General features: G+C 41.8%; 1 protein-coding gene across 5 annotated transcripts in view; it reads left to right on the top strand.

Annotated features, from left to right (window-relative positions):
• Window positions 1-18,142, top strand: part of LOC137422108 (palmitoyltransferase ZDHHC3) — a 203,976-nt gene that overhangs the window by 112,694 nt on the left and 73,140 nt on the right. For 2 of the 5 annotated variants that reach the window (XM_078772892.1, XM_078772894.1), the window contains exons 6-7: window positions 3,414-3,544; window positions 11,492-15,082. In XM_078772892.1, the coding sequence (XP_078629018.1) occupies window positions 3,414-3,544; window positions 11,492-11,638 (278 nt within the window). In that variant the 3' untranslated portion in view covers window positions 11,639-15,082. Of the gene's footprint in view, window positions 1-3,413; window positions 3,545-10,886; window positions 11,063-11,491; window positions 15,083-18,142 lie in introns of those variants that run through there. The other 3 variants (XM_078772891.1, XM_078772893.1, XM_078772895.1) reach the window with 2 other exon arrangements.

The raw sequence follows: 18,142 nt of genomic DNA, 5'->3' as shown, positions 1-18,142 counted from the left end.
TGATCAATGTCTCTGCTTGATCTGGCAAGGACCATAAGCCGTCCATACAGATCCTTGGTCTCCATCAGATCTACAGTACTGTCTCGAAGTTTCACAGTGGTTTTCACGTTTGCAGACATGTCCATTTTGATTTTCTCTTTCTTCATTGGTGTCCATAGGCTGACATCCCCGTTGATTCGCTCTGACACGTAATCTTCATAGAGCTTTTGACCAGTGACATCAATGTTCAAGATCTGAGGTACAAACTCATCTGGGATGTAGGCATGGGTGATCAGATTGTACAGCCTATCCCCCTCAGTTGCAAATGGATTGCCGTGACAAAGTATGGCTGTCTTAATTTTATCAACTGTGTCATGCTCCCTCTTGACTGTACTTGATCCAAGGTCATGATACTCTGTGATCTTGCCATCTACACTGCCGAACTGACTCTTAAACTCTCTAGACAAGCTTGAGAGCTCCGGTGTGGCCATGATGAATCTCTGTCTAGCATTGGCATTGTTGGAGATGCCAACGAGCCCAGAGTGAACCTTCATTAACCTGTTCAGATGTTCGCATGCATGGTCTGCACCAATAGATACAAAAGGAATGTCATTATTGGTGACTGATATGTTGCCTGCTCCAAGTTCTCTCCAGGTCCTCAGGGTGGTTGGTTCTCAGGTCATACATATCGCTGATATATCGGGGCCAGAGTCACTTGTATTTGATCCGGTCCATTGCAAAGAACAGCTTGCCCAGTGCTTCTCCAGCTGTAGGATGGAGCATCAGATCAGCATTTTGAGATGCTGCCACAAAGAATATGACTGCCTCCACACGGTGTAGGTAGTTCATCATTGATTTGAACATGGCATTCTTGGATCTCTCTGTCTCCCATTCTTGGATTTTGATAGGAGTCGATTCTGGGTTGTTGTACAAGTGAGCCTTTCTTCGCATCATCAGATTGGCACAGCACACACAGCTTCCAGTTCGTGGATTCCTGGGTTTGATGCGTCCCTTGACAAAGGCTAGGTATCTCACTCATGATATATACCTACTGGAATCTGCAAATACAGCAAATGAAACCACCACCTATAAACACAGCCACCACCATCACAGTATTGATACAGTTCACATATTGACACATGTCAGTATGTGTTGTACGCATTAACCCCATAAAATGCAGCGGAAAATAGCTTGACAAAGGCATAATGGCCCCCATAAGTGATTTACCACATTATAACTGGTACCATTGTATTCTCCACCCCTGAAAATGTATGTTTAGCCATTCAAATGAAGACCCTGGGTGGTTTAGAAGCTGCAATATTGAGAAAATTGCCTTTGCGGGAGGTCATTTTTCAAAATCCAAGATTGCCGCCATATATACTTCCGAGAAAATGGAAACATTGGTTTTTTTGTTGGTTCGGCTCTGTAGCTTCCAAAAATATATAGGTTTGCAAATCTCCAAAAAAACAGAACGACAGCCAAGCTCTGAACATAGTGAACCGGCCTACTGTGTACCTGTTGGCAAACTGATTCGGTAGCACTTCTTGTTTCATATGACGTTATAGACAATGAAAGTTAAATATTGAGTAATGAGAGCCATTTGATCACAGCATCAATGGCCCTGTGTAGTTCTGCAAAGGACACACTGAATCTCCTCTGCACGCAGTCCTGTACAACATGTAAGATTGGCTTATGGTCACAGGCACCCACTGGCTATCAGTTTGCTTCCACTTATACATATTACGAGCAGTTCTTGCTTGTAGAGTTTGCAGTCGGTTAAGACCACTCTATTGGCGTCTTTGTAGGTCAAAGCCTGGGGGCTTCATGGAATCTTAAATGAGCTGGCCATTTTGGACTGATGCCTTTTCCCTTATCTCTACCGCCACAACTCCTTATCTGCGTGTGCCAGCTCCCCAGCGAATGCCGGGAAGCTTGCAGATGAGGTTCACACTAGTTGTTGATTTCGCACAAACCCTTTGCAAATGTTCCCTGTGTGTTAGGATGTGATCTAGAATGATTCCAAGATATTGTCAAGTCCGTAGCCGATGAACACCAGCCTTGGATGAATATCCGGACGGTCTTTAATTTCCGAGGCAAACGGCCGAATTATTGGCGGTTATTTTTATGGCATGCGCGGGAACAAAGGCAGTGAGGTACTTACCTGAACAGAAGCCACACGGGTTGATTCCCGAACCCACAAACAAAGAAACACGACACGACAAATCAAAAATGATTTAATAAAGGTAAATGTAACGTGAAATAAAGGTTGAGGTAAAATAATCGAAATTCCTACTTTGAGGATCCTCCATCAGACACAAATACGAACAAGGGGAAAGATAATAAAAAATGCTTTATTAAGTCGGCCGGTACTCAGCTCTGGTCTCAACGCGGACGTTTATAAAGGTGATGGCGATGGTCCGTGCCCGATGCCTCCCGCACTGGAGCGCCTAAAATGGCGCCGGCCGACGACGCCGATGCACACAGAGTCATCAAGCAGCTGCCAAAACGCCCTTCTCTCAATTCCTGGCCAGCTAGCACAACGCGGCCCTCAGCTCCTGAAGGGCACCATGGACCAATAACACCCCCTCCTCCAACATTGCAAAAGTTCACAAAATATCCTGAAAAGTCTCCTCACAAGCACACATGAGCCAGCCACAGCCAAAAGCCAGAGACTAAAGCGACCGAGAGAGCGAGAGACTCTTCTTTCTCTCTACTGCTCAAACCTTCTTGCTCTGACATCAACCTGACCAATCCTGAACTTCGGGGGCATGGCCTGACGGTTACAATCTTCTGAAGGTGGGGTTTAGTTCGGGAGCCTGTTTGCTTGGTGTGAGCATCATTAAGGCGTGGCTTACTTGCCGATCGGCAATGTCCGGGCATTGTTGGTGTTTCCGGTGGTTTAATTTTGGTTAATGAAAGTTTTGCATGGCCGGCCTTGTTGTAATTGTAAAAAAAACATGGGGTAAAACCACCAAGGGTAATCACATACTGCAGGAAAACTAATCTTAACCCCTATCTAATTACCATGACTTCAACCCCTTGTGTGAAGACACGTAAACAACCTTAAGCTCCAGTTTCCATACTTAATACATCGAGATTTTCTCCTACTCGTCCACGGTCCATGCTATCCATCTTTCTTTCTACTGGGTGCACCTCATTATTAGTTCAAGATACTGTCACATTATTTTTATCATTTAAAAAAATCCACTGAATTGAACCAATCGGTTACTATCAAACTTCATAGTTTATTCAATTGGTCATTGGTGTCACAAGTGATTGTTTACTCTCCGTATATAACTGTTACTAGTGCCACTTAACGATGTTGTTGTTAGGGCAGCAATGCAAATCTTGTTCTTTCAAGCTCAGAGCATTATGGGAGCTTTGATTAAACTTGGCAAATGCTCATTTTCATCATTTGTCACTTTTATTTGCAGAATGTAGCAGTTTTTCACCTGGAATTTCGATCTTGCTCATAATTTTCCTCTCAATTGAAGGAATGCTCTTTTTTATTTTCACGTCAATCATGTGTGGCACACAAATTTTTTCCATCTGCAATGGTGAAATGGTGAGTACATTTTGTTCAGGTAAACAATGTCATTTGTGCTCCTTGTGAATTGTTCGAAAACATTGTAATAATACAGTTGGTGGTGGACAGCATTGAAATCATCAAGTTCGGATATGTGAGAAAATGAAGCACTCAGACCGAACCCAGGACTCATGTCCATTTACTATCTCCTGACTATGTATTGACTACGTGCTGGTTTCGATTCCAGTCTGAGCGCTTCATTTTCTCACATATCGAAACTTGGTTGTAATAAAAGTTTGCAATGTTTTGGATCATGAAATTGGACAGTTGGACTTGTGTTCAAGGCCATTTGCTTTCGGAACATGGCACAATTTCACTTATCAATTTGAATGTAATTCCCATTCATTTCAAACACTTCTCCTAAGCTCAACTTTATCCTTTGTAACAAATGTGAGGTCTAAATTGAAAGCCTTCAAAATACGACTCAAAAGTTTTTAAATGCATGACTATTAGGAAAGCATCAGTCTTGAGACAAAGGTCTATATATTTACCAAGGTCTCTCTTATTAGACTCCCTCCATGCTTTTAATTCATATTACTTATCATCATCTCCAATGTGGCTATCACAACAACAAACAGACATTCGCTTACGCTCATTCTCACTCACTACGTTCATTCGCTGTTAGTCGGCGCATTCAAGACACCCCATTCTTTTACTACTTGAGGTGGAAAATTGAGGGAAGGGGAATTAGGGAGGGGAAGGAGAGGGAGAAATGGGGGAAGGGGGAATTGGGGAGGGGGACTGCATTTGATTATACTCACTAAGTGGACCAATTAATATTTGTTTATGTTTTATTTTAGGGAATAATTTAATTTTCTTATAACACTCATAGTCAGGTTCACTATGTCAATAAATTATATTTCGTTCAAAATCATGGTAGATTAGCAAACCTATACATTTTTGGAAAGGTTATAGGAAACTAAAAATCAATGTTTACATTTGGAGAGATACCTGTATGGCGGCCATTTTGGATTTTCGAAATGGCCACTGTAAAATACATATTTTGTTCTATTTCTGCCTCTAATTACCCTAAAAACTTTTAAAAATATACTAAACCTATATTTTCAGGGACAAGGAATCCAATGAAAGTATCAAATTAGTGCTATGGGGAATGGTAAGACACGAATCAAAGGTTTTGAATTGCAAAATACTGTCTTTATATTCGCGATAAGTTGCATAATCAAATACATGTTATCATTTTGTACAAGCAGTTAATAACATCAAAATGTGTCACAATAATTCATATCACCAAACATACACAGGCAGTCAGCAAAATCATATATACACATGCAGTCAGTATAACTTCACATCTACACAGGCAGTCAATGACAAAATATACACAGGCAGTCAATGGCATCAAACATACACGATTACAGAATATGCCATTTAGAGTTCGTCATCACTGTCCTGTGTGTCGTATCCGACAATATAGTCCGCATCGTTTTCACAGTCCGTTCCACACAAGCAAATGTCGGTCAAATTGATTGGCAAATCGAATTTGGTCGAATGGTCGATCGAATCGAATTCGATGAATCGAATCGAATCGAATCGATCGAATTGGTCGAATGGTCGATCGAAGCGATTGGTCGAATGGTCAAATGGTCGAATTGGTCGAATGGAATTGGTCGATTGGTCGAATTGGTCGAATCGAATTGGTCGGAATTGGCAAATGTAAACATTGATTTTCAGATTTTCCATGTAATAACGTTTCCAAAAATGTATAGGTTTGCTAATCTACCATGATTTTGAACGAAAAAACATAGTGAACCTGACTATCATCACCATCAAGTATATTAACAAACAATATGTTGGAACTTGGTTCTTGGTACAAGTATCTTTTTTTTTCTTTCTTTTTTTTTGCATACTGAATCGAGGCTCGTGAAAGAGCTGACATTTACTTACAAACAAATCAACCAGACAAACAAAATATATAAAAAGAGGGAGCGGAAGACAAGATTGGGAGAGAAGGGGAAGCACACAAACACTTGAGAGCACACAACATTTGAGAGCAGGGAGATGTGTGGGAGGGAGAGGGCTTGGGGGGAGGAGGCGTGGGAAGGGGGGGGGGGGTGGGAGAAGTATAAAACACAAGGACACCAACGACTTCCAGGACAGAAGTTGGTATTTCAAAAAAGTGGAATTGGGGTGAAATTTGCGGGGGTAGAAAAGATCAAGGTTTTGGATGGGGGAAGATAAGAGATGGTGGTGAACAGCTGTTTTAAAGACTTGGAGGGTGGAGTGGGATTGAAGAGAGTGAGGGAGTTTGTTCCAGAGGCGGGAGAAAAGAGGAATGAAGGAGTGAAGGTGAGCAGAGAGTCTTGATTTTGGCAGTTTAACCATAAGAGGGTTGCAGGCAGATCTTGTGCGACCTGTAGGAATATTTGCGGGACAGAGCCCAGAGAGAGCTGGGGGGGCAAGGCCAGAGAGGAGTCGGTAGAAGACAGAAAGACCACCAACCTGCCTGCGGTGAGTGAGTGAGAGGCCCTTGGAGTTAGCTTCATCATGGGAGATTCCAATGATTCTGAATGCTTTGGTTTCAACAGTGTGAAGACGAGCTAGGTGTGAGGCAGGAGCACCAGCCCAGAGGGGAGAGCAGTATTCCATTGAGCTGCGGATGAAAGCCTTGTATGTGGTGAGGAGCTCAGGTGTGCCAAGGAAGGACTTCGCACGACGGAGGATGCCCAGTCGGCGACTGGCTTTGGAGGCCAGATTTGAAATGTGGTTTTCCCAGGAAGGATCATGGCAGATAGTGAGACCCAAAAGCTTGAGTGACAGAACTTCTTGGAGAGGATTATTCAGAAAGTGGATGGGAGGGTTGTCCAGTCGGTCTTTTCGGAGAGACATCGTAAGAGTGTGAGATTCAGGATTGAAAGACATGTTCCACTTGTTTGCCCAGTCTGTGATTTTGTCCAGGTCTGCAGAGAGTGAGGAGGCTGCAGACTGCCGATCTGAGGGATGATGAATGGAGCGACAGAGAGTAGAGTCATCAGCAAAGAGATAGAGAGGATTTTCAAGAGAGTCAGAGAGATCATTGATGAAGACCAGAAAAAGCACAGGGCCCAGAACACTGCCTTGGGGAACTCCAGCCTGAACAGGAAGAGGAGATGAGAGAAACCCATTCAGGGCCACACGTTGACTACGACTAGAGAGGAAGTCCGCCAGCCATGCGTGGAGATTTCCATGGATACCAAAAGAGGAGAGTTTGGTGAGCAGAGCGGGGTGCCAGACCGTATCGAAGGCACGTGATATGTCAAGGGAGACGGCTCTAATTTCCTGTTTGGCATTGAGGACCTCCATCCATTGTTGAGAAAGCAGAAGCAGCATGTCTAGAGTAGAGTGACCAGGTCTGAAACCAAATTGATGATCAGAGATCAAGCCATTGGAGAAGAGGAAGGATTTCATATCTGAAGCAATGATGGATTCCATGACTTTGCTGATAATTGGGAGAAGGCTGATTGGTCTGTAGTTGCTGGGATCTGTTTTTGCAGCAGGGATATATTTTCCCTGTTTATATTATTATATTATTTTATAATATTATTTCCTTATATTATTTTCCCTGTTCCCTGTTTTTGCAGCAGGGAACAGCTGGGATCTGTTGAGCAGAGATGAAACGATAGACCTCTTTTAATGTCCTTGTTTGAGCAACTCCTGAGCCACATATCATTTTAAGATTGTAGTAAATTATTTTCCCATTGATTTCTTTCCAACCATCAAAATTTTCTGTCCATTCAATGATGTTGAGTCCTCTGGTAAGAGCCTCTGACTTATTTGTACTTAAATTTATTTGCTTATTTGTTTAATTTACTTTTCTTTTGGTTATTTCTTCAATAAGACTTGTTTGATATTTTTCACATTCGTGATGCTTTCCATTTAAATACCAAGGCTGCGTTTTTCTCCACTCCGGTTTGGTTATTGCTTGGTTCTATCATTTATATATCAGTAAAAAAGGTGGTGGTAGCCTGTTAACCCCCCTCCACCCCCCCCCCCCATCACCTCCCCCTTTCTATCTTATCACTTATGTTTATCTTAACACTTATACTTATCTTATTGCTTAACACTTATATCCATAAGGGATGGTATCAATTCCATGATCTAAATTAAACCTCTTATCATCAAGAGCCCCTAATGCTTTTTTATTTATCTCCTCCGTATATAATTGATGTTTATAACTTCTTATTGTATTCATCCTTCTATACTCTTCCCTTATCAACAACAAAAATCACAATAATGCTCAAAATTTATAGTCTCTTGAATTACATTCTTATTTATTCCCTTCAAATTTCTATCACTATTTTTAACATCCCCATCAATATATTTATACGCATAAGCCTTTGCGCTCAATCCCACAAATTCACTCTTAACCTTTCCACCCAATTCGTCTTTAAACTTTTTCCAATAACTTTTTTATTCTTTGTAGAAAACAACTTGTTGTTTTGGTTATAATTGCTTGAATCATAAGTATTAACATCTTGAGACATATCCTTATAAATATGTTCCGTATTGATTTTTAAAATAAAACTGTCTGTGTGCATATAAAGTAAATTAATATCATCCACATATCTCCTTTGTTGTAGCAGTCATACATTAATCATTTTGACAAGTCAAGAATTGTTGTTCCTATATTAATAGGCGTATCCATTTCAATACTCTCTTTAAACATACGAATAGCACAAATGTTCTCTGAAAACACGTCCACTCTTTGAAAAGTTGGTCTATTAATTAATTTCGATGCTTGTTTCCAAGATGAAGCAAGTCTTATATTTTGTCTGTTCCTAACATATTCCATTGTCTTTCTAAACACAGCATTGTTTACCAATTTATGAAAGTCCTTCTCCAAATCTGTCTTTTCCTCTGTTCTTCTCTTTGTATTGAAGTCAATATATGTTTTCAACCAATGACTTTGTTTAAACCTTAAAACTCTATGAATCTTCTTTACTCTCAAACCAGCAGCCAAATATTGTCTCAAATTCCTTTGATGTCGAACATAATTTTCTTTATTATATAATGTCGTAAGTAGTTTCTCTGTTGGCTTTCCTTTAGTAGAAAATGATTGTTGATAACCGCTGAGCCATTCTTTTCTTGGTTTTTCTTCATCGGGGGCATATGGCAAGTCTTTATGTTTGTTATGTAGTTCTTCTGGATATTTTAAATCAACCTCAAAATAATACCCTACCTTTGATTTATCCAATTCACTTTGACTTGATATAACAATATCTTGTAGAACTTTTTCATAATTCTTTTCTTTTACCCATTTAAGTTTTCCATAAGGTAGAGATTGAGATTAGCCCATCCATAAAGATTATTGGCATCATAATACATCAAGTAAAAACTATCTTTTGTTGCATCATAACCAGTAAGATATTTGTTGTTAGCTTTCGCATATCTCTTTGAACATACTTGAGATATTCCCCCTCTTTTGGCCTTCTCTATCATCAAAAGCATATCTACATCATCGATTAAATCCAAATTCTGTTTTGTCATTTTTAACATAGCACTCCAAGCCAACCCTGGGGCTGTATAATAATGTGCAGGGTCGAATCCATATGAATCCTTGTTATCACAAACTTCTCTGAAAGCCTCAAACTCATCAGCCAATAAGAGCACATCAGTCTTAAGATATAAAGCATGATATTCACCGAGATTCTTTATATTAAACTTCTTCCAAACATTTTGTGCTTGTGTATAATCTTTATCAGTTATATGAGTTTTATTCAACTTGTTGTAGAAGTCTTCTTTAGAAGTGAGTTGTGTCTCTTCAAACCTCTCAAACGAGTTCATATAATCATCTGGATATATTCCCTTTTGTGATGGAAGTTCAATATCTTATTGATTTGAAAAATGTGATTTAAGATTAGGAAAATTTTTAATGTTTGATGCTAAATTAGATAAAGGACTTGACATAAATTTAAATGTGTCAAGAAATCTGATACGAGTTGTGAGATGTATCAATTGTTTTTGTAAAAGAGATGTATTTCTGATCTGTGTTAGGAATGGCTGAAATGTCTCCAGGTGTTTTACTCAATTATTTTATAAATAGATGTGTATCAACTTTGTTGTCAGTTGTGATAAACTTGTTGGAGTTATCAACTTCAACTGCAACCGTTGGTCTGATTGACATGAAATTTTCACCATAGGAGCGCCTCCTCCTGTAGAATATTTAATGAATATTATGACGTCATAGGTCACGTGGTACAGGTGCCATCTTGGAAAAACGTTACACCTCCATATCTCCCACACCGCTCAATGGAAAAAATGGAAATGTGGCTCATTGTCAAGTACTCACCATGGGGAATAAGATATGTTGATGATGCCATCGGTGCCTTAATTATGACGTCATAATTTGACAAGTACAACACTTGATCTGATCAGTATGAAAAAATAAAATTCCTCTGCAACGGTTAGTCTGATTGGCACGAAATTTTCAGAATATGAGCGGCTCCTGTGGAATTTTAAAAATGATAATTATGGCATTATATGTCACGTGGTACAGGCGCCATCTTTGAAAAATCGAAAAAAAGTTTGCACCTCCATATCTCTGAAACCGCTCCATCGAAAAAAAACTGAAACATGGCTCATTGTCAAGTACGCTGCTTGGGGGATTAAGATATGTTTATGATGATGTCATTGATACTTCAATTATGACGTCATAATTCGACAAGTACAACGCTTGATTCGATCAGTATGAATTTTTTTTCTCTGAAATTCTTTGTCCGATTGACACAAAATTTTGCCCATAGGAGCACCTCCTCCTGTAGAATATTGCAATGATTATTATGGCATCATAGGTCACGTGGTACAGGCGCCATATTGGAAAAACTTCGCACCTCTATATCTCTGAAACCACTCCATTGAAAAAATTGAGACATGGCTCATTGTCACCGACTCCCCATGGGGAATAAGATATGTTAATGATGATGTCATCGGTGCCTTCGTTATGATGTCATAATTCGACAAATACAGCACTTACCCATCCGAAATTTTCACCATAGGAGATCTTCCTCCTTTAGAATATTTGAATGATAATCATGACGTCATAGGTCATGTGTTTCAGGCGCCATCGTGGAAAAACGCGAAAAACGTTGCACCTCTATATCTCCAAAACTGCTCAATGGAAAAAAATTGAAACATGGCTCATTGTAAATAACTCCATATGGGGAATAGGTGTCGTTAACGATGACGTAATTGGTGCCATGATTATGACATCATAATTCGCCAGGGACAATGCTTAGTCTGATCAGTTTGAAATTTTTTGAGCATGATCTATGCAACAATTATTTAGAGAATATGAATTTATGATGTCATCGCTCATGTGGTCTGGCAGCCATATTGGATCAAATAATAAGAAACGTTCAAAAACAGAAGAGTTGGCTTACCCCAAGTTGACTACGCAGGGTAAGTATTCTATGAATACCATCTAGTTGTTGAAGGATAGCTTTTGGGAATTATGATAGTGATGATAGTATCTCTATTGGAACAGAAGACAGTTATGATACTGAGAGTTTGTGTTCAAACAGTAGTTATGAAAGTAGTTTTATAGATGATTATGATTATGAAAGCACTGATTATAGTGAAGATGATATTTCTTCAAAGTAAAGTTTTACTATATAAATATGATGAATCTAAATGATATACCAGATGCTGAGCCTCTTGAATTCCCTGATTCTCCATATGATAAATTAGAGAATTGCCCGGGGTGTGATAGAATGGGATTAAACACAGAGTCAAAAGCCCATGAACAATGTTTATTCTGTTATTATCTTTTAATTAATGATGATAAAAAAATAGATAAAAGAATCATAACTATTTCAAAATTACACCAAAAATGAATTACTTTACAAGATTAACAAGAGTTACGGATTTATGTGAATTACTATTCAGGTCTTTGCTTATTAATGTGTAGTCGATTAAAGGTTGTTGTGATTAAAGGGTCAGGAGCCCTTCTGGGGAAAAGGAGACCGGAAACGGAAGAAGAAAAGACACGAGGTCCGGGAGAAAGCGGCCATCTTCTGCTCCTCGCCCAGCTCCGACGCGAGCGGTGTCGATATTGATCAGCATTGGGAATGCTGCGTTTGAAAAGCCCGTCTGGCGAGAGGAGTTACCGGCGCGGGGTAATTACCGGTTACGCATCAAATTGCCGTGGGTTCCTGCACGGAACCCAGCGTCCGGCACCGTTTACCTCAACGTCTACAAGGACGCGTATGGCAGGCGCCTTGGGCCTCGCCCGCTTTGCGAGCCCCGAAGCCGCGATCACGAGCACCGACCTCGGTGGGCTGCCGAGGAGGTGTCCGCGGCAGCAGCTGTTCCCGGTACGGGACGTGCACGGTGGAAGCACGTCAGGAAGGGTCCGTTCAACCGCCCACGTGCGGAGATCGAACTACAGGAATACAGAGACATTGTGAGAGACATTGACCATGGAGGGAGTCGTGAGTGGGGCTCAAGTGAGGAATGTATAAGATGGCCATCTTAGAGCTAATGTTGATGAGTTTACATCTTAGTAATATTGATTGTTGATGGTTGTTGATTGCTCGGGGAATATATTATTGATTATTCCGGATCCTTGGTGTGGGGTTTCTTATTGACCGGACTTCATATTGATTGCGTTACGAAAGCGTATAAATCAGAGATCTTTCTGGCGGAGTTCCTCTCACGGTCCGGGGGTCACCGAGACCAGGTAGTCACCGGGAGGACCACGTAACACAAGCATTCTGAGAATTGCGCTGCAATACATGTCCCCTACCAAAGTTAAAAGTGCCATAACTCAAAAATGATCGAATATGCAAATTTATGCACTGTTGATGCTGGTTTTCAAACTTGATCTGAGGTATGCTGAGACACATGTGTGTCACGCCTCGCCTCGTTGATAAGCCCGCAAGGTCGCTCCGTGGAGCGGCCTGCACGTATTGCACTGTGTGAATTATATAAATTATTACCAACTCACGGTCTGAGGTACTAGTGATTCAAGAGATATCCATTTAAAAATTATTTTTTTCGTTTAATTAATGCTATCTGCCAAACCACATGCCCTATCGCAAATTCCAAAAGGAGATTTTAGTTGACTGACATGCTGAACAGATTTGTGAAGTTTCCCCTCGATTGGATGTTAAATGAGGGAGGGGCTCGGTTTTAAAGGATCATGCTTAAAAACGTCATTACTCTGAAACCATCAGTAATTTATAATATTTTTCGGTTCACGATCAATGATCGATGTGTATATATATGTTGCTCGGCTTGGCTCCGCCCCTCCAGAAAGCGCGCGCTGTGTTGCGCTGTTGACGTTCGCGAGACGAGGCTGAGGACGCACAGTGCGGCTTGAGGAGAACTCGAGAATAAACAAGAGATATCCATTTTTTTAATTTTTTTTTCGTTTAATAAACGATATCTGCCAAACCACGTGCCCTATCGCAAATTCCAAAAGGACATTTTAGTGCTGAACATATCTGTGAAGTTTCCCCTCAATTGGATCAAAAATGAGGGAGGAGCTCGGTTTTAAAGGTTCATGCATTTGACGGACATTTTAAATGTCCTCTTTCTCCTCAATTAGTCTAATATTGTCTATGGTGGGACAACCTAAAGGCCCAGATTCGAGTATTTTGCCAACAATTTAATTCACACTGTACCAATGTAAAACATATCACGATGGCTTGCTTGGAAGCAGACATCTTAAGGTTAGAGGGCAAGTTGGCCAATGAGAACAACCCAGTGAACTATCGGTTGCTACCCGAGAAGAAGGCCCAATTAAGGGATTTCATCCATGAAAAAGCAGCGGGCACACTGGTTAGGCTAAGAATACAGAATATCAAGGTTTCAGATACCCCGACTAAGTCTTTCTTTCATCTAGAAACTGTAGATAAACCAACACGACTTATATCTTCGGTTTTGGACCCAGGGGGGAACATCCTTACTAATCCAAGTGATATAAGATTAAATGTAATCGATTTCTTTTCTGATCTTTTCAAAGCCAAAACGGTTTCTCATGAAATGATGAATGTTTTGACCTCTCATCTTCCTTCTGTGACTGAAGCCCAACGTCTAGAACTGGATGCTCCAATTACCCTTCCCGAGTTAACCGGTGCGCTTGCTGAGATGGAGTCGGGAAAGGCCCCAGGCATCGATGGCCTACCTGCCGATTTTTTTTGGGCATTCTGGGACATTTTGGGCCCAGAGCTGCCCAAAGTTCTGGATGCGTCTCTTTTAGCCGGAGAATTACCGCTCCGTTTTAGAAGAGCAGTACTCTGCCTGCTACCAAAGACCAGCGATCTCTGACACCTGTCATTTTGGCGTCCGATCTCTTTGTTGTGCACGGATTACAAACTGTTTTCCAAGGTCCTTGCGAACCGGTTGAACACAGTTATTGGTGATCTGGTCTTACCTGATCAAAGTTGCAGCATTCCTGGCAGATCCATCTATGACAACATATTCCTAATCAGAGATTTGTTAACCGGTAAATGTATCAAAGTGGATTTTGGATTAGTGTTTCTTGACCTTGCAAAGGCCTTTGATAGCATTGATCATAAGTTTTTGTGCCATGTGTTGCAAGCTTGCGGGCTCGGTGCTAATTTTAGAGCCTACATACAGTGCATTCAGAAAGTATTCAGACCCCTTCACTTTTTTCACATTTTGTTATGTTGCAGCCTCATGCTGAAATCGTTTAAACTAGCCGAAACCCATGGAACATCCACGGAAGGGAGGATGTGGTGTATGGATAGAGTGTACCATTATGGATGGCATAGGGGATTTGCTTGTCTGAGTAAGAGTTAGGAAGAAAGATGAGAATGAAGAGTGCGTATATGAACAACGTATTTATTGCAATCTACTTAAATGACAACGCTACGATATACTTTTGAAAAATGAATGGATTCGTAATAGGAATCGGCATAGCACCACTCTGGCCACACTGGCGCAGTGGTATGTGTCAATGGAAAGGAACAGCAGTAGAACCATAGACTTTAAAAAAATGAACGGATTAGTAAATCGACTGGAATTAGCCCCATACTGGCGCATTCAGATTTTTCGAGTATGGCTGAACGTGATAAACAAAGAGCGCGGTTGGAAGAAATTATGGTAAACCCACCTGATGAGGTTAGCATACACCGCGATCGACGACACCGGCACAAATGCATGCTCAGGATTGTCCACTCAGTGGACGGCTTGCTGTCGCCTTCGACTGTCGAATCAGCGGACGGCTTGCTTTGCCTTCACCCAGCAGACGCCAATAAGATGGCGTCGTATCGGCAGTTAATCGGATGCTTTTGGGCCCCAACATCGGCTAATTCAGATTTTTCGAGTATGGCTGTACGTGATAAACAAAGAGTGGTTCGTAGATCGTAAATCCATTAGTGCCGTGGGCATCGGGTCACTGGGTGCGGCGTAAAAGGGATAACAAAGTCGAGTCCTTACGCTATTATTATATAGATTCATTTTTTTCCCTCATCAATCTACACTCAATACCCCATAATGACAAAGAGAAAACAGGATTTTAGAAAGTTTTGCAAGTTTATTAAAAAGAAAAAACTGAAACATCACATTTACATAAGTATTCAGACCCTTTGTTATGACACTTTAAATTTAGGTCAGGTGCCTCCCATTTCTCTTGATCATCTTTGAGATGTTTCGACGCCTTGATTGGAGTCCACCTGTGGTAAATTCAATTGATTGGACATGATTTGGAAAGGCACACACCTGTCTATATAAGGTCTCACAGCTGACAATGCATATCAGAGCAAAAACCAAGCCATGAGGTTAAAGGAACTGCCTGTGGAGCTCAGAGACAGGATTGTGTCGAGGCGCAGATCTGGGGAAGCCTACAAAAAAAAATTCTGCTGCATTGAAGGTTCCCAAGAGCACAGTGGCCTCCACAATTCTTAAATGGAAGAAGTTTGGAACAACCAGGACTCGTCCTAGAGCTGGCCGCCCGGCCAAACTGTGCAATCGGGGGAGAAGGGCTTTGGTAAGAGAGGTGACCAAGAACCCGATGGTCACTCTGGCTGAGATCCAGAGATCCTGTGTGTAGATGGGAGAAACTTCCAGAAGGGCAGCCATCACTACAACACTCCACCGATCTGGGCTTCATGGCAAAGTGGCCAGACGGAAGTCTCTCCTCAGTGAAAGACACATCCATTTAAGAATTCTTCCATTTTCTTCCAAACTTCTTCCATTTAAGAATTATGGAGGCCACTGTGCTCTTGGGAACCTTCAATGCAGCAGAAATTTTTTCGTAGGTTTCCCCAGATCTGTGCCTCGACACAATCCTGTCTCTGAGCTCTGCAGGCAGTTCCTTCGACGTCATGGCTTGGTTTTTGCTCTGATATGCATTGTCAGCTGTGAGACCTTATATAGACAGGTGTGTGCCTTTCCAAATCATGTCCAATCAATTGAATTTACCACTTGTGGCCTCTAATCAAGGTGTAGAAACATCTCAAAGATGATCAAGACAAATGGGAGGCACCTGAGCTAAATTTCAAGTGTCATAACAAAGGGTCTGAATACTTATGTCAATGTGATATTTCAGTTTTTTCTTTTTAATAAATTGGCAAAACTTTCTAAAATCCTGTTTTCTCTTTGTCATTATGGGGTATGAGTGTAGATTGATGAGGGAAAAAATGAATTTAAATGATTTCAGGATAAGGCTGCAAGTAACAAAATGTGAAAAAAGTGAAGGGGTCTGAATACTTTCTGAATGCACTGTAGCTTTGTTATATTCAAACATCTCCAGCTTGATCAAAGTTAACGAATTTTGCCCACCCATAAAGGTTCAGAGAGGGGTAAGGCAAGGTTGTCCACTTTCAGGTCTATTATTTGCCCTCGCTTTGGAACCTCTCTTATTCGCTCTCAGAAAAGATATCCCTGGACTTGTTATTTCTCCAGGACACCCCCCTTTGACCCTGTCTGCATATGCCGATGACGTATGTGTCTTTCTTAAAAGAAAATGTGATAGTGATGCCTTGGAAAAGTGCTTGTTGGACTTCAACCTTGCCTCATCATTGAGATGCAATTGGAGGAAAAGCAAGGCTCTATGGTTCCCTTTTCCCAAAAATGACTTACCTGTGCCACCGTTATTACCACCACCACCCCCCCCCCCCCCACTTTCCTGCAGAGCTAGTGTGGGAAAACGATGGCATCAAGTAGTTTGGCGTTTTCCTCTGTCCTCCTCAGTATGTCCAAAACAATTGGGAGGCAATCATTGACCAGGTGGATAAGCGTTTGAGCCAATGGAAAAGAGCTCTACCCCGCCTTTCCTATAAAGGTCGTGTGCTTGTTGTCAACAACCTCGTCACTATCCTTTTGTGGCACCGATTCATCTGCCTGCAACCACTGGAGGTTTTTCTTAAAGCTATTCAGAGAAAACTGGTGGATTTTTTTTGGGGTGGCTACCACTGGCTCCGACCGAGCGCCATATGTTGTCTCTCGGCCGAGGGTGGTCATGGTCTCGTTGACGTGAAATGCCGCCTGTTGGCCTTCCGCCTCCATTCCATCCAACGCTTGCTTTTTGCAGGGCACTTACCAAGCAAGCCTTTGGCCTGCTCTATTCTTCGACGAGCTGGGAGGCTCGGTTACGGTCAGGAACTGTTTTTGACCAACCTACAACACGTTGATGCATCTCTGCTTCCAGTCTTTCATCAGAGCCTCTTGAACGCCTGGGAGGGCGTTTTGAAAAGTCGTCAAACAGACTCATATGGCATTAACATGTTTGCACATTTGCCTTTATTTTTTAATCCACTTTTCTCGATATCCCGAGGAGTCGTGATTTCTGCCAACATTTTATAGTGGCCAACATTTTATAGTGGCCAACATTTTAAAAGTGTGCCATCTCCGGCATGACTCTGTATACAGTTGGAAACCTGCGAACGAGCTGGCGGACCTAACAGGTGTTCGGTCCAAGAGGTTAATCGGGAACGTACTCAGAGCGGCGATCCGAAGAGGCCACCAGCTAGGCCTACATTGGACTCAGGATGCAGAGGTTGAGCCCACAGTACCAGAATTAATTGTGTTTTTTACCCCAAATGATCTGCCCCCCCCATGAGTACAGGGTCACCCCCCTTCCACGCAACGAGTAGCAAGAGCATCTATAGGTCTTGTGTTAAACTACTTCTCGGGGACCCACCTCTAACTGGGGTTACCCGGTGGAAAGGACTCTTGCCTCCCGGTCACCCCCTCTGAGCCTTTATGGGATGCAATGTATGCTGGACTTGTATCTAAAAGAACAGGTGACCTCCAGTGGTGTTTGGCCCACTGGATATTTCCTTCCAACTTCTTTCCTGGTAGTCCTGGCAGTGTCCATATGTTTTATGCCTCTCCCACCCCCTTTCCCATGCCTCCCCCCCAAAGCCCTCTCCCTCCCACAGATCTCTCGATGTCTCCATGTCTCTCGGTTCCTGCTCTAAAATGTTGTGTTGTGTTGTGTTGTGTTGTGTTTGTGTCCTTCCCCCTCTCTCCCCATCTTGTCTACCGCTCCCGATGTTATTTGTTCTATGTGTCGGTTTGTCGGTTATGTGTCGGTTTGTCGGTTTGTCTTTCTGTGTGATAAATGTTCGCTCTTTCACGAGCCTCGATCTTTTATACAAAAAAAAAAAAAAAAAA

The sequence above is a fragment of the Myxine glutinosa genome, chromosome 2 (assembly GCF_964187855.1).
Source record: "Myxine glutinosa chromosome 2, kmMyxGlut1.1, whole genome shotgun sequence".
In the NCBI taxonomy this organism is placed as follows: domain Eukaryota; kingdom Metazoa; phylum Chordata; class Myxini; order Myxiniformes; family Myxinidae; genus Myxine; species Myxine glutinosa.
Note: the sequence above shows the minus strand (reverse complement) of the source record. Positions and strands in the feature narration are given on the sequence as shown.